Genomic DNA, 24175 nt, shown 5'->3' on the forward strand with positions numbered 1-24175 from the left:
TTGAGGTGGTTGCTAGGGATGAAGACTGAGCCAGGTGATCGAAATGGTAGCAGTGGGGAAAGAAGGTTTTGAGGCGCAGGGGGACCGAATTACACACTGACAGCTGAAAACAAGGCTACTACAGGTGAAATGACCACATTATCGTAGCATCCCAACAGTGTGGAAACAGGCCCTTCGGCCCAACATATCCACACCAACCCTCAGAGCATCCTGCCCAGACCCATCCCCCTATAACACATCCCTGAACACTACAGGCAATTTAGCATGGCCATGCCACCTAACCTGCACATCTTTGGACTGTAGGAGGAAACCCACGCAGACATGGGGAGAATGTGCAAACTCCACACAGGCAGTCATGTGAGGCTGGAATTGAACCCGGGTCCCTGGTGCTGTGAGGCAGCAGTGCTAACCATTGAGCCACCGTGTCGCCCGGTAATGTACAGCAACAGCAATGTGCATTTACATAGCACCTTCAAGGTGGAAACTACCACCAGGTATTTTACAGTGGCAAAACCAGACAAAAGGAACGTAGTGATTAAAGAAGGCATGTCCTGTAATATAGTACATTTTTAAATGTCTGCGATGTTCCAAGGTGCCACATATCCACTGAGTTCTTTCTGGTGTGCGGTACTGTAGAGCAAAGAGGTGGACAATTTTCACAAAACAGAGTTCCACAAACAGCAAGCAGGAGGAGCGAGCAGTTAGTCTCTTTCCGATACAGATTGGCGGAGAGATGCTATTGAGGACACAGGAACGTTGGGATAGTGTCATACGATCTTCTGTAGCCCCGTAAGGGGGCAGACAGGAGTTCTGTATTTCATCCCTCAGTGCAGAACCAAAGGTTCATGTCTCGGGAGCAGAGTCGTGCTGACACGGGATACGGAGGGATATTGTACGGGAATGGCTGCAGTGCGTTTGATCTCATGTACCTATAGTCTATAGAGCGGTACCTCTCCTCACTCAAAACATCATCCTCCTCTTCTGCAGGTGATAGGAACAGCGTGGGCAGTACAGGCAGTGTGGGCAGCATTCGGAGTGCTGGCAGTGGGCAAAGTACAGAGGGTGGCAACGGGCACACAGCCACCACAAGCTTGGAGAATGGCAAGGTATGAGAGCACAGGCTGGCCACTGGTGCCACCCCCAACATTGTCCTATGGCAACATGCGTACAGCGAAACAGACAGGATATGGCAAAAGGCCATTGAGCCCTTCAAACTTGCCCCTTCTTGGTGGATCAGAAACAGAAGTTGCTGGAAAAACTCAGCAGGTCTGGCGGCATCTGTGGAGAGAAAATCAGAGTAAACGTTTTGGGTCCGGTGACCCTTCCTCAGAACCGGACCTGAAACATTAACTCTGCTTTCTCTGCACAGATGCTTACCAGACCTGCTGAGCTTTCCCTGTGATTTCTGTTTTTGTTCCTGATTTCTCATCCACAGTTCTTTCCATCCTTCCTTGTAGATCCCCACCTTATGACTGAGCACTTGTACTGCCTGCAGACTTCAGTGAGCATCCTGAACCTCCTCATGTCTCAAATCCTCACCCTTACCCTACTCACTTTGAACCCCCCACTCACCCCCTAGTTAGCCCATCTCCTTTGTTGCCCCTCCCCCAGCCCCTCATTACTCCACCCCCTTTGTCCCCCCACCCCTTCATTACCCCATCCCCTTTGTCAGCCCACCCCCTCCGTCCCCGCACCCCCTTTGTCATCCTTCCCCCTTCACCCTTCATCCTCCCACCCCCTCACTACCCCACCTCCTTTGTCACCCCTCGCCCACACTTTTGTCCCTCCACTCCCTCATTGCCCCACCCCTTTTGTTGCCCCTCCCACAGTCCCTCATTACTCTACACCCCTCACCCACCCCCATGTCACTGCTCCCCATCCGTTGCCCCCACCCCCACCTCGTCCTTTTGCAAAATGATAAAGTCGGGTGAAACAAACGCAGGGGATGTTGGAAGCCTCAGTAGCTCTGGCAGTGTCTGTGCGCAGCAAGAAACAGAGTTGGTGTTTCGAGTCCAGGAAGTCTACCCTAGAACCACAGACACTGCCAGACCTGGTGAGGCAATGTCTGTGTTGGCTTCAGATTTCCAGCATCTGCCATACTTTTGTTTTGTGAGAGTTGGGTGAGTCTTGCCGGGACGTGTTAATGGTTTTTGCTCGGATATTTTGGTGGCTCAGAAGAGGATATTTCTATGTGTGAAGGTGAGCCTGACACTCCCATTAGCCCCCCTGCTGTGTCTACTCTAATCTAGCCTTTTGGTTTCTGGCAGGCTGTGCCCCCTGGTGGGGATCAGGCACATCAGCAGGTCTGCAGAGGCTCAGAGAACACTGGCAAGCAACTTGACCAGCCTGCAGGTAAGAGCCAGTCCACACCTCACTTTCCACATCAACCTGTGGGCCTCACCTGCACATAATGCAACTCAGTGTGTCACTCTGCATTATTGTTATAGATCACAGTATCGACACACTCTCGCACACACACACACACACACACACACAGGCATGCTCACTCACGCACGCTCACACACACACACACAACACACGCACACACAACACACACACACACACACGCTCACTCATGCATGCTCGTTCACACACACACACACACACACACACACACACACACACAGAAACTCAGACACACTCTCACAGACGCACACACAGGCACGCTCACTCACGCACGCTCGCTCGCACACACACACACACACACACACACACACACACACACACATACACACACACAAACACAGTTTCACACACACACATTCCCTCTCACACACACACACATGCACAGAGACACACACGCGTTCTCATGGGTTTCTATAGGTGACTGGACAGAGTAGTGCTGTGTGGTATCGTCTGTTGTTCCTTCCCGGTTTTGCCATCTCAGCATCCACTGTGACGCTCTCTGTGAAGTATGTATGAAATCTCTCCCTCTGCAGAAAGAGTGGAAGGTTGGTTAGCAAATCTATTCAAGACTGACAGATTTTTGATGCACAAGAGAGTTGACGCTGATTTATGGGGGGAGGTGAAAAACATGAAATGGAGTTGAAACCACAGTCAGATCATCTATGATCTTGCTGACTGGTTTAATAGGGTCAGAGGGCCAAACGACTGATTCTTACATCCTCCTAAGATCTCTGTTTCCAAACCAGACAGTGAAACTGATAAGTCTGGCTGTCTCCACTGCCAGGTCACATGGGAAAGGATGACTGCTCTGATGCAGCTAATGTGTGCAGCAAATTTCTGCGCAGCAAGCTCCCACAAATAGCCATGTGACGACAACTGGATAGCCTATTGTAGTGAGGAGTTAAAGGAAACAGTAAACAACAGCCAAACATCAAGGAGAACATGGATGCTGTTCTGGTCTGGATGGAGACTTGGTTCAATGCCTTACTTAAAGGATGACAGCTCTGGCAGTGCAGCACTCCTTCAGTACCACGTGGAATGGTCTGCCTGGATCTACACACTCCCGTTTGTGAAGTGGGGCCTGTTCCACCCTCAACTTGATCAGGAATCAGATTGCTGCTGACTAGCCTCAGCTGACGCTATTGACAGCCGGGATGAAGTGGCCCTCACGCTGTGTAACCACCCTTCCTGCCCACTTCCCAGTCTGTGGATCCAGCCCTGGAATTTCACCAATGATTGAACCAGAGAGAGTTGTTTTATTTTAACGGAGTGGTTAGCGCTGACAAGATGGCTGCTTACCCATGTGCAGATGGGCATGGCGATGCCACCTACTGAAGACAAAGTTCTCTGAGTCACAATGAATCTGTGTACATATGGCCAACATTGCGAGGTTCTGTTAGTCATGTCAGACCAGCGGCGCACGTGCAGATGGCCCAATGGAGCCAGAAGGTCCACATGACAGGCGTAGGGGACGGAGATGGAGGGAGGGAGTTGGAGGTGGAAACAGGCCAAGAGCCTGTCGTGAAGTAGTGCCAATGGATGGACAGGGCTCCATTGGGAGTGTGCTCTGGGGCTCAGTTTGGATTCGAGGAGGTTGGGCTTGGAGAGATGGGCAACATAGTGCTGCCAGCACTGAGGGCATTGCCCCTGCTTCAGTGAATGCCCCCAGACTGCCTCAATTGACTATCTCTCCAGTTAGAAGGCAGCCTTACCTGTCGCTTGGCAGTGACAGCATTGCTGGGTGGAATGGCCCCTTCTGTGCACACCTTTCGCCACCTAGAGGTGGTGTTCCTACATAACGCACCCTTCTTTGAAATACAGTTGAGGAAATGTTAAAGCATTGTTATCAGTAAAGTAACTCCCTGTTCTTGTGTGATAGACAGGGTTCAGATAGGGAATGAGCACAGAAACATAGAAGATAAGGGCAGGAGTATTCGACCCCCCCCTCCAAGCCTGTTCCACCGTTATTTATGATCATACCTGATCTTCAAACTCAGTACTCTAACCCTCCCTACCCAATATCCCTTCGGCCACAAGAGCTATGTCTACCTCCTCTTGAAAACATAATGTTTTGGCCTCAATCACATTCAGTGGAAGTGAATTCCACAGGATCATCACTCTCTGGGTGCAGGATATTTCTCCTTAGCCTTTATGCTTAAACTTTGAACAAAAACAGAAGTTGCTGGAAAAGCTCAGCAGGTCTGGCAGCATCTGTGAAGGAACAAACAGAGTTAACGTTTCGGATCCGGTGACCCTTCTTCAGAATCCAGATTTTGTCCTTCACAGATACTGCCTAGACCTGCTGAGCTTTTCCAGCGTCTTCTGTTTTTGTTCCTGATTTACAGCATCCGCAGTTCTTTTGGTTTTAATGCTTAAACTGTGAGTCTGGTTCTGGACTACCCTACCTTTGGGAAAATCCTTCCTGCATCTACCCTGTCCAGCCCTGCTAGAACTTCAGAGATTTCTACGAGATCTCTGTTATTCTTATAAACGCCAGTGAATGCAATCCTAACCGACTCAATCTCTTCACGTCCATCCCAGGAATCAATTTGGTGAACCTTCCATGCACTCTCTCGACAGCAAGAACATCCTTCCTCAGATAAGGAGCTCAAAACTGCACACAATATTCCAGGTGTGGCCTCAGCAATTTCTGCAAATAATTGCAGCAAGACACCCCAGCTCCTGTACTCGCACCCTCTCACTAGGAAGGCCAACATCCTCCCTCACCCCTATCCCAGGCCCCAAGATGACTTTCCATATTAAGCAGAGGTTCACCTGCACATCTGCCAATGTGGTATACTGCATCCACTGTACCGGGTGTGGCTACCTCTACATTGGGGAAACCAAGCGGAGGCTTGGGGACCGCTTTGCAGAACACCTCCGCTCGGTTTGCAATAAACAACTGCACCTCCCAGTCGCAAACCATTTCCACTCCCCCTCCCATTCTTTAGATGACATGTCCATCATGGGCCTCCTGCAGTGCCACAATGATGCCACCCGAAGGTTGCAGGAACAGCAACTCATATTCTGCCTGGGAACCCTGCAGCCCAATGGTATCAATGTGGACTTCACCAGCTTCAAAATCTCCCCTTCCCTCACCGCATCCCAAAACCAGCCCAGTTCGTCCCCTCCCCCCACTGCACCACACAACCAGCCCAGCTCTTCCCCTCCACCCACTGCATCCCAAAACCAGTCCAACCTGTCTCTGCCTCCCTAACCTGTTCTTCCTCACCCATCCCTTCCTCCCACCCCAAGCCACACCTCCATCTCCTACCTACTAACCTCATCCCACCTCCTTGACCTGTCCGTCTTCCCTGGACTGACCTACCCCCTCCCTACCTCCCCACCTATACTCTCCTCTCCACCTATCTTCCTTACTCTCCATCTTCGGTCCGCCTCCCCCTCTCTCCCTATTTATTCCAGAACCCTCACCCCATCCCCCTCTCTGATGAAGGGTCTAGGCCAGAAACGTCAGCTTTTGTGCTCCTGAGATGCTGCTTGGCCTGCTGTGTTCATCCAGCCTCACACTTTATTATCTTGGACTCTCCAGCATCTGCAGTTCCCATTATCACTAATACCATTTGCCTTTTTTACTGCCTGCTGCATCTGCACCCAAGCAATGAAACCCAAGTCACATTGTACATTCCCCTCTGTCAATCTGCAGCTATTCAAATAATAATCCGCCTTCCTGTTTTGCTGTGACACTGTAACAGTTTATCCTCATTATACTGCATTTGTCTTACACTTGGCACTCAACACACTGCAACATCTCTGCATCCTCCTCACAGCTCACCCTCCCACCCAGCTTTGTGTCCTCTGCAAATCTGGAGATATTACGTTTAATTCCCTCAACTGAATCATTAATATATATTGTGAATAGCTGGGGCCTTGATCCCTGGCACTGATCCCTGTGCCATCTCCTCTTGTCATGCCTTACATTCAGAAAAAGATCCCTTTATTCCCAAACAAAAAAAAGAGCCAAGAACCATAAATGCTGGAAATCTGAAACAAGATCAGAAATTCCTGGAGGAACTTGGCAGCTTTGGTAGCATCCGTGGACAGAAAGTCAACATTTCAGGTCCAGTGAGCCTTCTTCAGAAGTGATTGCAGTTCGGAGAAGGCAGTATTTATGCTGAAGATAGGAGGTGTGGGGAGGAAATGTCAGGTGGAGATGGAGCTCAGAGAGAGAGAGAAAACAGCAGCTGGGCAGGCAAAGGATTGGATAATTCATTCTTACTCTCAGTTTCCTGTCTGATAATCAACTTCTATCCATCTCAGTACACTACCCTCAAACACATGCACTTTAGTTCCACACAACAATCTCTTGTGTTTTACCAAAAGCCTTCTGAAAATCCAGAAAAGACTCCCTTCCACTGGCTCCCCCTCATCAATTCTGCTAGTTACATCCTTAAAGAATTCCAGGAGATTTGTCAAGCCTGATTTCCCACTTGTAGGCTGTGTCTGATTCTACCAGTGTTGTCTTTCACTGTGCTACAAGATTTTTGATTATAGACTCTAGTATCTTCCCCACTACCTACATCAGGCTCACTGGTATGTAGTTCCCTGTTTTCTCTCTAACTCCCTTTCTAGGTAGTGGGGCTACTCTCCAATCTGTAGGAACTCTTCCAGAGTCTAAAGAATCCTCGAAGATGACCACCAATGCGTCCATTAATTCTAAGACCACTCCCTTAAGCACTCTGGGATTTAGATTATCAGGCCCTGGGGATTTGTCAGTCTTCAATCCGATCTATATCTGTAAGACCATTTCTCTAATAACACACATTTGCTGCAGTTCCACCCTCTTCCTAAACCCTGTTCCCACTACTTGTGATACGTGTCCTCCGGTGGATAAGGGTGAGGGAGGGGGCAGTGGGGAGGGGAGGGGAGGGTGGTAATGGGGTAGGGTGGTAGTGAGGGAGGGGCAGTGGGAAGGGGAGGGTGGTAGTGAGGGAGGGGAGAGTGGGGGGGAGGGTGGTTGCGTGGGAAGGGGCAGTAGGGAGGGGAGGGCGGTAGTGAGGGAGGGAAGAGTGGGGAGGAGAGGGCGGTAGTGAAGGAGGGGCAAGTGGGAAGGGGAGGGCGGTAGTGAGGGAGGGGAGAGTGGGAAGGGCAGGGTGATAGTGAGGGGGTGTGATAGGAGGAGAAGGGAAGGGCGGTAGTGAGGGAGGGGAGAGTGGGAAGGGGAGGGTGGTAGTGAGGGGGCATGATAGGAGGAGAAGGGGAGGTGGTAGTGAGGGAGGTGGCCAGGGAGTATGGTGGAGATGGAGTTGGGACCATGGAGGGTGTTGGTGAGGCAGTGAGGATGGGAGGGTGGTAGTGAGGGAGGGGGCAGTGATGAGGGGTAGGTGATAAAATGAGAGTCGGGGAAGGGTCCTTTGAAACTTACAGCCAGCCCCGAGATGAGAGTTCGCTGCTAATACCTGGGGATCATGTTTCAAAGATAAGACCATTTTCAGGAACAAGTGTCAAATGGCTTTGATAACTGCTGATATCACCTGTTCAGGTCTGCATCTCTCTCTCTCTCTCTCTCTCTCTCTCTCTCTCTCTCTCTCTCTCTCTCTCTCTCTCTCTCTCTCTCCCTCTCCCCCTCCCCCTCTCCCTCTCTCTCTTTCTCTCTCCCTGTCTCTTTCATTTGAGCACAAGTTGACATTTTGTTTGAGAGCTTCAGGAGAAGTGACCATTTGGTGAGAGGACTGTGCTGAAAGCAATGATTCTAGCCCAATGCTGGAGTAAACTGTTGAGCTGTAAAATAATGCTGAAAGGCAAGGGTTTGGTGATTGATGGGTGCATTGTTGGGACACATCAGCCATCCCAAGATGAAGTTTTCAAAACCTTTTTTGGATTAATTTTGAGTTAATTCATTCTGGGGCAGTGTAGGGGAAAGAAGCTGAGAAATCATGTTTAGGCACTCTCTGTAAACCTGGATTAATAATGATTCTGTTCACTGGAGAAGGCAGAAAGAAGTCAATGATGCTTTTGTGAAGAGAGGGCGACAATACAATAGTTAGATTGTATGATCAATTGAAAACAACTTTACTTTGTGAATAAACGGTGGGGAAAATGTGGAAAACCTGAATAATGGAGAAAAAAGTGCTGTTCGGAGCAGTGTGTAAGGAAAACTGGGTCAGAATTCCAGCTGTGTCCCTCCTCCAAGTTGTGAGAAATGGTTAGAAAGGTACAGACAGTGCCATACAGTGAACAAAACAAGGCAGGAAGGCAAGAAGAATCAAGCGTCAGCATTCCCAAAGGGAGCAGTTTGTGTGGTAAATAATCTGCACGTCAACGATTTGGAGAGAAATCAGAATTTGTGAACAACAGAGGAAGGCGCTGTCTATGAAACAATGAAGAGACGATGGCTAAGAGATGGTGGATGGTGTCGATAACACAGAGGGACGAGTATCTAAGGCATGGTTATGTTGAGTGCTGTTATCCCCCCTCAGCCTGGTTCCTCCCAGATGAACAAGAGCCAGCAAGTGCTGCTCAGTCTGATTAATCTCTTGTCCCTGCTAAACACTGAAGGCAAATGGAGGGGAGGCTTATGTTTCCCAGTCAGGATCTCAGTTTGTGCGGAGCCCAAGACCGGACAGAAATTTTGTTTAACATCTGTCCAAAGCCCGTGTCACTGCTGTTGCTGCGGCAGAAGAGCTCTGAGCTATACGCTGGTACACAGCGAGCACATAATCAGAGCACAGACTTGACACTGAGGGAAGCTGTCTCTACACTTTATCAAACACTCCCAGGATAAATGCAACTTGGGCTTAGACACAGAATGGGATTCGGACAAACGTATGCATCGGGAGCTGCAGTAGGCCCCTTGAGCCTGCTTCACTGTTCGGTCACACTGTGGCCTCAGTTCCACTTACACGCACATCCCCAAAATCATTTAGTTCCCATTAGTCACAAATCATTGAATCAAGGACCTTCATCTTAAGAATCATCAATGATCCAGCATCCACAGCTCTCCAAAGAAGTGAATTCCAAAGACTTTAGACTGTCTGAGAGAAAAAATGTTTCCCTCTACACTGTCCTCATCAAACATTCCCAGGACAGCTACTGCATGGGGTTAGATACAGAGTAAAGCTCTCTCTGCACTGTCCCCCCCATCAAACACTCCCAGGACAGGGACAGAACAGGGTTAGATATGGACTGAAACTCTCTCTACTCTTTTAAACTAAAAGTAAGGGTCTGCAATGTCCCGGTAAGGCATTACCAGGATAGGGACTGCACAGGTTTAGTAACAGAGTAAACCTCCCTCTGCTGTGTTCCTATCAGACCCTCCCAAGACAGCACAACTTACATACTATTTGTTCACAAAAATAGAAGTTGCTGGAAAAGCTCACCAGGTCCGGCAGCATCTGTGGAAAGAAATCAGAGTTAACGTTTTGGATCGAGTGACCCTTCCTCACAGAACAGTTCTGAGTGAGGGCCACTCAACCTGAAACGCTAACTCTGCTGTCTGTAGACCTGCTGAGCTTTTCCAGCAATTTCTACTTTTGTCTCTGATTTACAGCATCCGCGGTTCTTCCTTGTGTTTATTATTTATACAGTACCTTGAGCTAAATGTCTAATGAGAGTATCCAATTGTAAAATGATTTATTTAGTTTCCCGTGCCTTCTGAGTGAAACCTCACCTATTATTGCAGTTTGAGCCATTTAATTAATAATTACTGGGAACCTGTGCTCATTAGAACTGGATCGAGATGAACAAATTCATTCCATTGTCACGTTCTTCTGCATTCCATCTGGGTTCGCCACAGTCATTGCTTCAACTCAATACTGACTGACATCCACTTTGTTGACAGAAGTACCAAGACATCAAAACATCTCGAGCTATAAGTCCAGTGAACAAGGTTACTCACAGCAGTTTATCCACCCTGATCAATTCCTGCAAGGCAAGGTAAGGCCTCTCTGTTCACATTGGAGGATAATGGGATATGTGTGATGAGTTTTAACCAGCATTCCTGATGAGTTTTAATGGATGATTTTAAGGATTGATATTCCCTGTGTGCTGAGCTTCTGCGCCCGCCCCCCCATCAAATCTAAGACACCCTGGAGAACTGGGGTCCACAAAAATGTGTGGGTTAGGTGGCTTGACCGTGCTAAATTATCCATGGTGATGAGGGGTGTGCGGGTTAGGTGGATTGGCGATGCAAAATAGTCTGTAATGAGGAGGGGTGTGCAGGTTAGGTGGATTAGTCATGCGGAGTTACGGGGATAGGGTAGGGGGCTGGGTCTGGGTGGGATGGTTTTTGGAGGGTCTGTGCAGACTCAGTGGGCCAAATGGCCTCTTTTTGCACTCTAGGGATTCTGTGATTCTATGATCAACCTTGCTCTTCAAGACGTACTGCAATAGGATCATTTATGTCTGTGGAAAAGTACTGTCAGGGGTTCTTATGTGGAGATAATGAATTCCGAACCACAGCTATTGTTCACAGTTCTGCCATCCCGATTACAAAAGTAATTCCAAGTACTGGATAAGGTCCAGTCCAGATTTACATGGATGGTCTTGAAATCACTGTCAGGGTTAGTTCAGGGTGGGGCCATTTTCTTCAGTAATGGGGAGGTTGAAAATTCCTTATAGTAATGAAACGGGTTTGCTAAGGCCAACATTAAAAATGACGTGTTCCATTCGTGTGGGGATTGAAAACTCAGATGCCTTAAATATAAGACAATCACCAGGAGGGAATTTGGGGAAACATCCTCAGTTTGAGGAATTGAAACTATCTGTACCACATGGAATGTCAGACACAAATGGCACAGATATATTTTGGGAGAAATTCGAGAAACACGCAAGGGAGAAAGGAATAGAGGTCAAATAGATAGCGCAAAATGTAGAAGGGGATCGTGTGAAGGTAAAAGAACAAGGATAGTGATCCTAGATCCTCTGTTGCAATGCTGTCGATCTCGGTGAAGATGAAAGCCAGTCTTATGTTAAGAGAGTCATCAGTTCAACATTAACTACTGAGTGAAGACGAGAGCACAACACTGATTCAAGCCTGAACTTGCCTTTCTTAGGGTTAGGGTTAGGGGTAGGGTTAGGGCTAAGGTTAGGGTTTGGGTTGGGGTTGGGGTTTGTTCCTGTCCCCTTCCTGTGGAATGCTGAGGCAGGCACATGCGGCCTGGGTTTAAAATAAAAGTGAAGCTTTTCTTTGCCTGGACGGCCTCTGTCATCCAACTCTGATTTGGTCTTTGTGCAGGAATGCATGGAATGGCCAAGCATCAGATTCAGAAGCAACTGTGAGGCTGGAAGTCCATCATCCTCCTGTGAGCTGGCCTGTGTGAGCAAATACAGCCAGGGAGAGAGAACCTAGAGTGCTAAACTGCACTGCTCTGGTGTGAATCACACTCTTACAGAGATACACACGTACATATATACATTTAAGGGAAGGCAATGGCCTAGTGCTATTATCACTGGACTGTTAATCCAGAGACCTGGGTAAAGTTCTGGGGACCTGGGTTCGAATCCCACCACAGTAGATGGTGGAATTTGAATTCAGTAAAATATCTGGAAGTCAGCATTTAATGATAACCATTGTTTTGTTTTATACATAGAATCCCTACAGTATGGAAACAGGCCCTTCGGCCCAACTAGTCCACACCGACCCTCAGAGCAACCCAACCAGACCCATCTCTCTATAACCCATCTAAGCTCCACATCCCTGAACACGAGGAGCAATTTAGCATGGCCAATCATTGTCAGAAAACTCATCTGCTTCACTAATACCCTTTAGGGAAGGAAACTGCCATCCTTACCTGGTCTGGCCTACATGTGACTCAGACCCACAGCAAAGTGTTTGGCACATAACTGCCCTCTGGGCAATTAGGAATGGGCACTAAATGCTGGTGTATGCAGTGATGCCCTTGTCCTGTGAGTTAATAAAAACAACTGTACACGTATAACATGTATATTTAACAGCCACATACAGGGAAGATGATGGCAAGGCGATAATGAGTTGCTGCGATTATATCAGGCCTGTGCAGTTTTGGTCTCTGTACCTGAGGCAGGATGTTCTGGTTGTGGAGGGAGTGCAATAAAGTTTTACCAGACTGATTTCTGGGACGGCAGGACTGACGTAACAAGTGAGACTGGGTTGGTTTGGAGTATATTAACCGGAGTTTGGGAAAATGAGGGAGTTCTCAGAGAAATGTATACAATCCCAAAAGGACTAGGCGGGATAAATGCCGTAAGGATATTCCTAATGAGCAGGGAGTCCGGAACTAGGGCTCATGTTCGAAGGATATGGGGTAGGCCATTTAGGACTGAGATGAAGAGAAAGGTCTTCACCCAGAGGGGTGAGCCTGTGGAATTCTCTGCAACAGAAAGTAGCCATTGAAGGAGAAGGAGTTAGACGTAGTTCTTAAGGGATCAAGGGCTTTTGGAAGAAAGCGAGAACAGGGGATTCAGTTGGATGATCGGCCATGTTCACATTGAAAGACGGAGAAGGCTGGAAGGGCCGAATGGCCTACTGCTGCTCCTATTTAAGATAATAAAGTGTGAAGCTGGATGAACACAGCAGGCCAAGCAGCATCTCAGGAGCACAAAAGCCGATGTTTCGGGCCTAGACCCTTCATCAGAGAGGGAGATGGGGAGAGGGTTCTGGAATAAATAGGGAGAGAGGGGGCAGGCGGACCAAAGATGGAGAGAAAAGAAGATAGGCGGAGAGGAGAGTATAGGTGGGGAGGTAGGGAGGGGATAGGTCAGTCCAGGGAAGACGGACAGGTCAAGGAGGTGGGATGAGGTTAGTAGGTAGGAAATGGAGGTGCAGCTTGGGGTGGGAGGAAGGGATGGGTGAGAGGAAAAACAGGTTAGGGAGGCAGAGACAGGCTGGGCTGGTTGTGTGATGCAGTGGGGGGAGGGGACGAACTGGGCTGGTTTTGGGATGCGGCGGGGGAAGGGGAGATTTTGCAGCTGGTGAAGTCCACATTGAGAGAGATAATGGGAACTGCAGATGCTGGAGATTCCAAGATAATAAAATGTGAGGCTGGATGAACACAGCAGGCCAAGCAGCATCCCAGGAGCACAAAAGCTGACGTTTCGGGCCTAGACCCTTCATCAGAGAGAAGTCCACATTGATACCATTGGGCTGCAGGGTTCCCAAGCGGAATATGAGTTGCTGTTCCTGCAACCTTCGGGTGGCATCATTGTGGCACTGCAGGAGGCCCATGATGGACATGTCATCTAAAGAATGGGAGGGGGAGTTAAAATGGTTCGTGACTGGGAGGTGCAGTTGTTTATTGCGAACCGATCGGAGGTGGACATGTCATCTAAAAATAGGAGGGGGAGCTAAAATGGTTCGCGACTGGGAGGTGCAGTTGTTTATTGCTGGTTCGCAATAAACAACTGCACCTCCCAGTCGTGAACCATTTCCACTCCCCCTCCCATTCTTTAGATGACATGTCCATCATGGACCTCCTGCAGTGCCACAATGATGCCACCCAAAGGTTGCAGGAACAGCAACTCATATTCCGCTTGGGAACCCTGCAGCCCAATGGTATCAATGTGGACTTCACCAGCTGCAAAATCTCCCCTTCCCCCGCCGCATCCCAAAACCAGCCCAGTTCATCCCCTCCCCCCACTGCATCCCAAAACCAGCCCAGCCTGTCTCTGCCTCCCTAACCTGTTCTTCCTCTCACCCATCCCTTCCTCCCACCTCAAGCCACACCTCCATCTCCTACCTACTAACCTTATCCCACCTCCTTGACCTGTCCGTCTTCCCTGGACTGACCTATCCCCTCCCTACCTCCTCACCTATACTCTCTCCACCTATCTTCTTTACTCTCCATCTTCGGTCCGCCTCCCCCTCTCTCCCTATTTATTCCAGTTCCCTCACCCCATCCCCCTCTCTGATGAAGGGTCCAGGCCCGAAACGTCAGCTTTTGTGCTCCTGAGATGCTGCTTGGCCAGCTGTGTTCATCCAGCTCCACACTTTATTATCTCGGATTCTCCAGCATCTGCAGTTCCCATTATCTCTGCTGCTCCTGTTTTCTGTTTTATCTGTGTCTCCGAATTAGTAATCCCGAGACGTGGGCTGCGAGGCTGTGGGGTCAAATCCTACGGCTGCTGGTAGTGTTTTAATTCCATCCATGAAACCTAGAATGAAAATGTAAGTGTGAAATTGGTGCTGTGCACTTGGTGTTTTAGGGAGGGAAATCTGGAATCATAACCTGGTCTGGCCTTACATGTGACTCCACACCCACAGTGATGTGGTTGGGTCTTGTCTGCTTTTTGTAACAGCCCACCGACCCACTCCATTCAAGGACAGATGGGGATATGTAGTGACAATTAAGTCCTATGAAAGAATGAATTGAAACATGCAGTCAGTGAAATCGACGTATTTTACCTTTATCTACATCAGCACGTGCTCAGACACTGCCTTGCCAAAATGTGGGTGCTTTGGATTTTTTTTCAATAAATGATACAGCCGTAAAACATAATACTCTTGTTTTTGAAAATCTTACAACCCCAAATGACTCGAAGATGCCACTCGGAAAAATGCCAAACCCAAAGAGAGTTTTTGTTGTTACAATCCCGCGGACAGCACAGCGACTGAGTGGTGTTTAACCGAAACTATGAGGAAAGATCCCAAATCAAGCCAAGTTATTGAGGCCATCCACACTCCTGGTCTGATACATAAATGTCAAACAATGCATTGCAATGTACCTATATCCTGGAAAGGAACAAAGTTATCCTGCAGGTTGGGGGGGTAGAATTTCTCATTAATCCACTTCTGTTTCTGTTGAATCTTGCCAGTCAGACTCCCATGGTTTTTATTGCCAGTGTAAGTTTTTACAGATGCCATTGTGAGGTGTGCTAACCCTGCTTTCTTTTCCATCCCTTTCTCTGTAGGATGCTGAAGCTATCTTTAACTGGCTGAGTGAATTCCAGCTTCAGCATTACACAGCCAACTTCATCAACGCTGGCTATGATGTGCCAACCATCAGCCGCATGACCCCTGAGGTGAGTCCCACAAGGATCGCACTCTGTTCTTCGCTGTTTGGTCAAAGCTCTCTCACCGCTGCTAACCCTAGTACTCTCCTCAGTTTGCACTGAATAGCCTGCAGCAACCAGAGGAACAGACAGCACTGAAAGAGGCCATTCAGCTCATCATGTCAGTGCCAGCTGAACAAACTAGCCACCCATTCTACTGTCACTTTGTGGCTCCTAGTCCATAGCCTGTCAGGTTATAGTGTTTCTGGCCCAGGGCCAGACCAGGCTGAGAAGAAGAGATAACTGTGGAATCTCACACTGCCGATGGAGTCCAGAGTGCCTGTGCTAGCTGTTTGTCAGAAAGCTTCGCTGTTAGATCCCGCTCCACCAGTTTCCTTTCCACATTGTTCCGCAGTTCCCCTGGTGAATGTTACAAAGTTAACAGTGAAAAGTTGTGGCTGGTTGGTGTCAGATTTAGGGTTTTCGATAAAGGAAGGATTGCCAGCTGTGAGGAATACCTAGGTTCATGTGAATATACACCTTAGGAGCATGAGTAGGTCACTCAGCCCTTTGAACCACCTGCTCAGTTCACTCTGTATGTATGCTGTATGATTCTGATTGTATGGAGAAAATGGAGTTATAGACAGCGAGAGAGGGAGAGGTTGGCAGCTGTAACTGAAGAAAGAGTTAGCACCTCGGACTCCTGGGTTCTACCACTCTCTATGTTATTGCTTTGTCTCCCTGTGTCAGGTACCTCACCGCAGTTTATGACAGGGCACACATACCCCTGACCTTCATAAATGGTGGGGACTGGAGCTAGACTCCCTGACCCTGTCCTGCGTAATAGCCATGATTGGAAACCTCACGGAGTGTGGGGGTGGGGTCCTACAGTGAATGGAGTCGGTTTCTCAAGTCGGTGCTCACAACTGACTGTAATCCTGTACAGGACCTGACAGCAATCGGGGTGACTAAACCTGGACACAGGAAGAAGATTTCGACTGAGATTGGCAAACTGAGCATTCCGGAATGGCTTCCCGATTACAGGCCGGTAGGTAACCTCTACGGTATGAGGAATTGAGTCTGCCTGTCCCCAGTGGAGTAACACGGTGTGGAGCTTGAGGAACACAGCAGGCCAGGCGGCATCAAAGGAGCAGGAAGGCTGACGAACAGGATACCGCCCCCAAACATCAGCTTTCCTGCTCCTCTGATGCTGCCTGGCCTGCTGTGTTCATCCAGCTCCACACCTTGTTATCTCAGACTCCAGCATCAGCAGTTCTTACTGTCTCTGTTCCCAATGGAAGTTCTTTTTGTCGTTTGCTGTTCAATACCTCTTGATGATCAAGTGTCTAATAACCAGACATGACTGTTACAAGAACTCTGTGTAGATACTAGTGAAACTCCTTCTACGGTGTCCCCATCAAACACTCCCAGGATAGGGACAGCACAGGGTTAGATACCGAGCAAAGCTCCCTCTACACTGTCCCAATCAATCACTCCCAGTTAAGCTACCTCTATATTTTTCCAACAGATCAAATTTGGCAGGGATTAATTTCCAGTTATTTTGTACCTTATCACACCTTTCAGGATATCTTCAAGCAGCTCTAGTTATTGCTGTTTAGGGTTGATACAGAGTACATTTCTCTCTACAATGCCACCCCTCACAAGGACATCTCTCACTGCAGGAAGGTGAGATTTCTATCTGAAAGTGAAGTCAATGATTGGAGCAAAATGAGAGGAAGTATCTCTGCACCTGTGGCATTGCTCAGACCTGAGCTGAAAGTCTTCAAAACAGTCTCATACAGGATTTACAGTCCTCTCCCCCTCTCTGTACCCTTCTGTGAAGTGCTGTCTGTGGCAGTCCTCCAGCTTTCTATCGGAGACCTGGAGTGGAAGTTGTTACATGTAGCAGCCTCAAGCTCATGGACTCCCAGCCTAACTGTTTATTTGGTGGTACTGCAGAGACTGTGAACTGTGCATGTACTGGTGTTTAGTTCCTTGAAAAACCTTTGGGGCATTCTTGTGGTTGAATTTAAGCTCCCCCGTCACCTCCTGACTTGTGGGCACTCGGTATGGGAGCAGGTGTGGGACATCTTGGAGGCCCCACTCCTGAGGGCCTGGTCTAAGTGGCCATGAATGGATCCAGACAGCAGGAGGTGGAAGGGGATCATAATCTCCGACTGCCTGCCTCTCTTCCAGGGCTAAGGTTGTGACCGGGAGTCCTTGGAGAGGGAGCATGCAATCTCTTCCAACACTCTCGACATTTTGAGAGAGAGAGGTGGGCACCGCGGGCACTGGAAGTTTGTTATCACTGTCTGCAGCACCATTTTGATGCTGTATCCCCTTCTTCGTCTTTTGGGGGGGGCCAGCTTTTTGAGTTCTGGCTGCAGGTTCAGCCCCATTGCTGATCTTTGGGTAGTCAGCGTGGAGGGTTTGGGCGGTGAGGTCAGGGGAGCTCTTGGGGCTGGTTTGATGGGTCCAGGAAGTGTTTGTAAAGGGGTCAGTAAACCAATAGCCCAACCCTCTTTCATGGTTCTGTCTGTGCCTGGGTGTCCTCAGGCACACACTGTCACAACTGTTGGGCACTGTGGGGATGGACAGACCCTTCCCCTCCTGTGATATTTTGTTTTAATAAATATTTTCTTTGTTTTAAGTTGATTACCTTGTCCCCCAGCAAGGCTGTTTTGTCTGGAATATTTGGCTTTATTTATTTAAGGATCTGGGTTCTTCTGCAGTGGGGTGTCACCTTGTGGACAGGAAGAGGTCCAGATGGCAAAGCTGGAAACAAGAGTTGGTAATAAACTATAGGTTTATAATCAAACCCTCGTAAATCTCTGAAAGCCATTGGCTGCCTGATTCAACATCAGCCTGTCAAACAAAACTAGCACAGCATTCTCACCAGAAGTGTTCGATTCATATCCTACAGCTGACATGTGGGAATCCCACACAGAACCATTCTCCACTGTTGCTGTGTGGAATCAATGCCAGAAGCTGGAGTGCCAGTTGTAACCCACTGTTTGTGCTAAATGAGCTGAGGTCAGTCAGGAGGGGAGATGGCACAGCTCAGGATAGGTTACCCTGTTGAACGAACGTGTTGTCTAATGAGGAAAGGGTCAGCAGGTTGGCCCTGTACACACACTGGAGTTTAGAACGACAAGAGATGATCTTATCAACTGTGCGTGTAATGGTTTAACAGGGTAGATAATGCTGGCCCACCCAGGGATGCTCACGTGCCAGAAGAGAATGAATAAAAACGATGCTGAGGGGAAACTGCAGTTCACGGGGGTGAATCTAGAACATGGGGATATGGTTCTGGAATAGAGGCATCCCCGTTTAAGACTGGCATGAGGAGGGATTTCTTTTCTGAGAGTCATTAGATTTACAAAGCATTTATAAAAATGTTGCCAGGACTCGAAGGTGTGTGCTATAGGGAGAGGCTGAATTCACTGGAGCGCCAGAGGCTGAGGGGTGACCATATAGAGATTTATAACATCACAAGGGGCATAGATAGGGTGAATAGCCAAGGTCTTTCTCCCCAGGGTAGGGGAGTTTGAGAGTACAGGGCACGGGATTAAGGTGAGAGGAGAAAGATTTAAAAGGCATCTAAAGAGCATCTTTTTCACACAGAGGGTGGTGTGTGTGGAATGAGCTGCCAGAGGAAGTGATGGAGGCTGGTACAATTACAACATTTAATAGGCATCTGGACGGGTGCATGAACAGGAAGGGTTTAGGCAAATGGGACTAAGGCAGATTGGGATGTACGGTCAGCATGGATGAGATGGACCGAAGGGCCTGTTTCCTTGTTGTACATCTCTGAGTGTCCACAGACAGCAGATTGGGTCACTGAATGCATTCAGGGCTGAGTCTGACAGATTTACAACCTACAAGGGAGTTGTGGACTACAGTGGGAGAGACAGGAGTGTGGAGTTCAGGCAACGTCAGATCAGCTATAGTCGCATTGAATGACCAAGCAGGATTGAAGGGTGATTGGCCTATACCTTCTCCTGTTACTTCAGTTTTAATTCAGCATTTGCAGACTCATGCCCAGTGGGTGCTGGTTTGGAAACTGCATTAATCACATTCTGTATCAGCAGGGTTATAAATACCAGGCAGAGCTGGTGTCTGTGTGCCAGGGTTATTCGGGCTATGCCAGGGCAAATCAAGCAGGACACCCACTTCCCGGTCTCTGTCCGGTGACCCCTACTGGAAAGTACATGATGGGTTGAGGACGGTTACATGTACACCTGCTGTGATGCTTTCGGTAGCTGCATAGCCTGTTGCATTGGGTGGCTGGGAAGTCTTGTATAGAATGTGCGAAGTAATGCCTGTGTTGTTAAACACCAGGAAGGGGTGAGCCAGTGCAGGAGAAGAACAGTCCCATGTGAAGAGGTGTCAGGCTGTTGACGGTGTTAGGAACTCATTTCTTGCTGTCTGTGTTCCACAGGCAGATCTGTTTGAGTGGCTGAGTGTGATCGGCTTGCCTCAGTACCACAAAAAGCTCGTTGATAATGGCTATGACAGCATCAACTTCATAAGCGAGATCACCTGGGAAGATCTGCAAGAAATTGGAATCACGCAGTTGGGTAAGAATGGCCCTCGTCCTGGCCCCAGGTGTCTCCTCTTGGACGTTCCAACCTTGGGTCTGTCTGAAGATCTTTGATGAATTTCTGCAGTGCGTTTTGTAGACAGTACACACTGCTGCTACTGAGCGTTAGTGGTGGGGGGGGTGGATACTTGTGGATGTGGTGCTAATCAAGCGGGCTGCTTTATTTTTGATGGTGTCAAGCTTCTTGAGTCTTACTGGAGCTGCGCCCATCCAGGCAGGTGGGGAGTATTCCATCACACTCCCGACTTGTGCCTTGTAGATGGTGGACAGGCTCTGGGGGCGGCGAGGAGAGTCAGGAGGGGAGTTACACACCGCAGTGTTCCTACCCTCCAGTTCCTGTGATGGTAGTGTTGGTGTGGTGGTCCCATTGAGTTCCTGCTTCAGATCTTCCGTTTAGAGTGACTGCTTTGTGTTTCTGCAGGACATCAGAAGAAGATGATGATTGCCGTGAAGAAACTTGTGGATGTGCAGAAGGCTTTAAATCAGGCGGAAGTGGAGGCCAAAACTGCGACGCTGAGGCGCAAAGCCCCAGCTGCGTTGGAGATAGTCACCATCGAGGCATTACAAGCTGAGAATGGAGAATGCCAGTCTCCTCAAACGCCAAAGATGCTCACCTTCCAGGACAGTGAGTTGAGCCACGAGCTGCAATCCGCCATGTCCAACCCTTGCTACAATTGCCAGGAAGGCCTATCGATGAAGCAGGCCGGCGCCATCTCCCAGAGCCAGGAGAGCATCGGGATCCGCTCCCGAGGATCCGGCCACTCCCAGGACAACGTGCTGGGCAGGACCAAGGCAGACAGCAAGTCCCAGGAAAGCCTGGGCAGCGGGGATGGCAGCAGCAGTGGGAAGAGCACCTCGTTACCCTGCCCGTCTGATGTGTCACCTGTTCACGTTGTCGCGCCACACCAGGAGAATGCCAACGGTTTGGGCCCTGCCCATGGAGGCAGCCCATGTAAGGAGAGGAACGTTCCGGATGGGCGCGACCATTACCAGAGGCCCGTGCTGCAAATGGCTGCTCCTGTAGCTCACCCTGTAAAGATGCTGCCTTCCCAGTACCGAGTCCCTCCCCACCCAACCCTCATCACTCCTCACACCCCTACTAAGGGTAAGACAGTGCCAGCCTTTATGTACCCACAGCTACCTGGCAAAAAACCTTTCTGCTCAGCAGTGGAGCCCACCAAACAGCAACACATCCCCCACGTGCCCGGCAAGCAGGACTTTAACTACCTCCACCCACATTGTGGGCTCGCCAATGGAGTTGGGCCAGAGAATGGGCCTCGCCTGAACCCTGTGGCGCTGCCAGGCGCTGTGCCGATTGCCCGCTGCCCGGCGCCGGGCCAGGAGCCGAACGGCGATGCGTCCAAGCCCAAGAAGCGTTCCCAGAGCCTGAACCGCTATGCAGTGTCGGACGGTGAGCCAGAGGAGGATGACGTGGGCACAGGGGCCGTCAGCACTTACGCCACCCTCACACGGCGCCCAGGCCGCAACCAGTGGCCAAGGACGGCGGACAAGGGCGTCAACCGCAGCCAATCGTTTGCCCTCCGCGGGAAGAAGAAAGGGCCACCCCCTGCCCCGCCCAAACGCCTGAGTTCGGTGTCCAGCAGCCAGGGGCAGGAGGCCGAGAGGGAACCAGCCCCCGATTCTGCCGTGGCCACCCAGAATGCCCCTGACCTGGTCGATGGGTTCCCTGTCAAACAGGAGCCCGGTGAAGAGCCAGCAAGCGGCAGCGCTGGGAGTGTCAGGAGCCTTGCTGCCAAACTGGAGAAGAACAGTTCCCCTGGTGGTCAGCCCAAAGCCGTGGCCTTGCTGAAGCTGTCCAGAGTGGAGAGGTGGGAGAACCTGGACCCAATGCCCAAGAACCCTGATCATTGCGGAGGCTGCTCCACGGAGGTGATGAGGACGCACGAGAAGGCGAGGGACACTGCCAGCCGGCGACGCACGGTCAGTGAGCCAGGAGTCGGCCTCGAGCTGGCTGTGATCACCGAACCCTCCCAAACTGACAGGGAGGAGCCAAAGTCGGACGCTGAGGATGAGGCCCGGCCTGCGAGGGGAGATCTCGAGACCTCGTCATCCTCTCAGAACAGTTCCAGCGAGTGCATCCCTTTCGCAGAGGAGGGCATTTTGACCATAAAGCAGAGGCCAAAGGTCAACAGCGGGGCCCGGGAGGAGAGCAGCATGGGCTCCGCTGCCACGCCTGATGCTGTAACTGTGATGCCTGGAGATGTTGGGGTGGAAAGTCAGGTTCCCGAGGGCAACGGGACCCCTGCAACAATGGGCACAGTTGCCAAGCAGCCGGATATTCCCGAATTCAACCTGACTGAGTCCGACACGGTCAAACGGCGACACAAGCCCAAGGAGAAGGCTCCCGCCGCTGTCCTGCAACACCACGTGCTGGCACAGGGACCGCGGTACGCAGACGCCCAGGCTGTACACATTGTGGACTCGAGACCCCAGGCCAATCCCCACAGCAAATCCGACTTGGATGACGACGCCTGTGTCGAGTTCAGGATCGCTGAGATTGAGAGGAGTCTCCAGTCTTTAGAGAAAGGGACCAAGAAGACTCTGAAACCTCCACTTTCCCCGAAACCAGCCCTCTCCTATCTCCAACAGGCCCCCAAACAGACAGCACCTGTCCCTGTTTCTGCCAGGCCTTCTCTCACCAAGGGACCAGCAACAGGTAGTTACTTTACACTTTGTTTTCGTAGAGCGAGTGGGTAACCTTTACACCAGTGTAGATTTTCAGAATGAGGATCTCTCTTTAGCTCCATAATCCTGGTAACAGATACTCGCCACGATGCTGTCATTACATGCCCCCAAACACTCCACAGCTGAGACCGCACTCCCGAGCGTCTCATTGGTCCGACTGTCACTTAGCTGGAATAGCCAGAGTGCATGTGTGAATGTTAGCTTGAGACAGCTGTGATTTCCTGCCACAGCCCAATAGCCATTGACTGACACCCATTGCCTGAAGATGCTAACTTCAGTCCCTGCCCAGAGACTTGGGCATCCACGTTGTGGGGACAATATAGCATTGAGGGAGTGCTGCACTCTCACAGGTGGCTCTCTCAGGTGAAACAGGAGCAGGGGGTGATATTAGAAATGTCCAGAAATAGATTTTTGGATGAGAGGGGCATTCTCCGTGATGCCCAGCTGCCAGCCGATGATTCTCTCTTTGTGACTGACACCATGATTAACAAACTGGTCATTATCTGCTGTTTGTGGGATCTTGTGATATCTGCTTCTCTCTTCAAGACCACAATTTCTTTTTGTTTAAATGCATTTATTCCCGGAGGGTGGGTGTTTCTGGCAAGGCCTGAACTAATTGCAGTTCCCTACTTAGCCTTGAATTGAAGCTGGGCTTATTCAGAGGGCCCACATTGCTGTGGGTCTGGAGTTACACACAGACCAGACCAGGTAAGGGTAGCAGACTTCCCTCCCTGAAGAACATTAGTGAACCAGATGGGTTTATAATGACAATAGTTGCACAGTCACCGCTCTTGAGACCAATAATCAAAAACTGGTTACGTTTATAGGAGTTAAATTCCAGCTGGGATTTAAAGTGTATTATCACTGACTTTACCACAATTCATCAATTCCCAGAACTCTACTCACCCAGAGTACTCTATCGTCTGTGTAGCACTTTGAGAGACCAGTGAAAGGTGCTTCTTTCACACCGTGCCTCCAATGTTGATTTTGAAAATCAGGCTCTTAGTTAATTTATTTTGCCCTTCTTTTTCAGAGTTCTGTCGAAATCAGTCCCTCTTGTCCACGGCACCTGTCTCCCCAAAGTCCACGACAACACGTGGGGTGCCATTGGCCAGTCCCAAAATGAGCAGACTTCCACAAGGTGGGAATCTCTTCACCGCCACAGGTTCCGTACAGCAACTAGAGCCTGCGCGAGCCTCTGCGCCCACGAGCCCAGTTGCCAGGAAGGCGACATTGACAGGGGGGGTGCTTGTAAAGCCTACAGCAGAAACTCCATTAGCCTCCCTGGCTCATCAACGACTGGAACAGACAAGCAGCTCACTGGAGGCAGCCCTTAATGCAGTGGAACAGAAACTAATTCGAGAAGACAACGGCAATAATGTGTAAGTTACGTTCGTGTTCAGTGTTACAATTGATCTGTGTTTGATTATATTAATCCTTGTTCACAGCGCTGGGCTGTTTTAATCTCTGGGTGGAGCTAAAGAATGAAGTCTACTGAAAAAGCTCAAGAGCTGAGGGCAGACATGTGGAAATCAC

At 49.7% G+C, this 24175-nt stretch overlaps 1 protein-coding gene across 5 annotated transcripts in view; it reads left to right on the forward strand.

The window, feature by feature from the left end:
- Positions 1-24175, forward strand: part of LOC125463608 (caskin-2-like) — a 281692-nt gene that overhangs the window by 249117 nt on the left and 8400 nt on the right. For all 5 annotated transcript variants that reach the window (XR_007249868.2, XM_048555091.2, XM_048555092.2 and 2 more), the window contains 8 exons: positions 988-1106; positions 2268-2352; positions 10205-10299; positions 15250-15360; positions 16277-16378; positions 19772-19910; positions 20355-22610; positions 23673-24021. Coding sequence is in view for 4 of the 5 variants with exons in the window: in XM_048555091.2 (XP_048411048.1) it covers positions 988-1106; positions 2268-2352; positions 10205-10299; positions 15250-15360; positions 16277-16378; positions 19772-19910; positions 20355-22610; positions 23673-24021 (3256 nt within the window). In the remaining variant the exon portion in view is untranslated. The remainder of the gene's footprint in view (positions 1-987; positions 1107-2267; positions 2353-10204; positions 10300-15249; positions 15361-16276; positions 16379-19771; positions 19911-20354; positions 22611-23672; positions 24022-24175) is intronic.

This window comes from Stegostoma tigrinum, chromosome 22, assembly GCF_030684315.1.
Source record: "Stegostoma tigrinum isolate sSteTig4 chromosome 22, sSteTig4.hap1, whole genome shotgun sequence".
NCBI classification, from domain to species: Eukaryota; Metazoa; Chordata; class Chondrichthyes; order Orectolobiformes; family Stegostomatidae; genus Stegostoma; species Stegostoma tigrinum.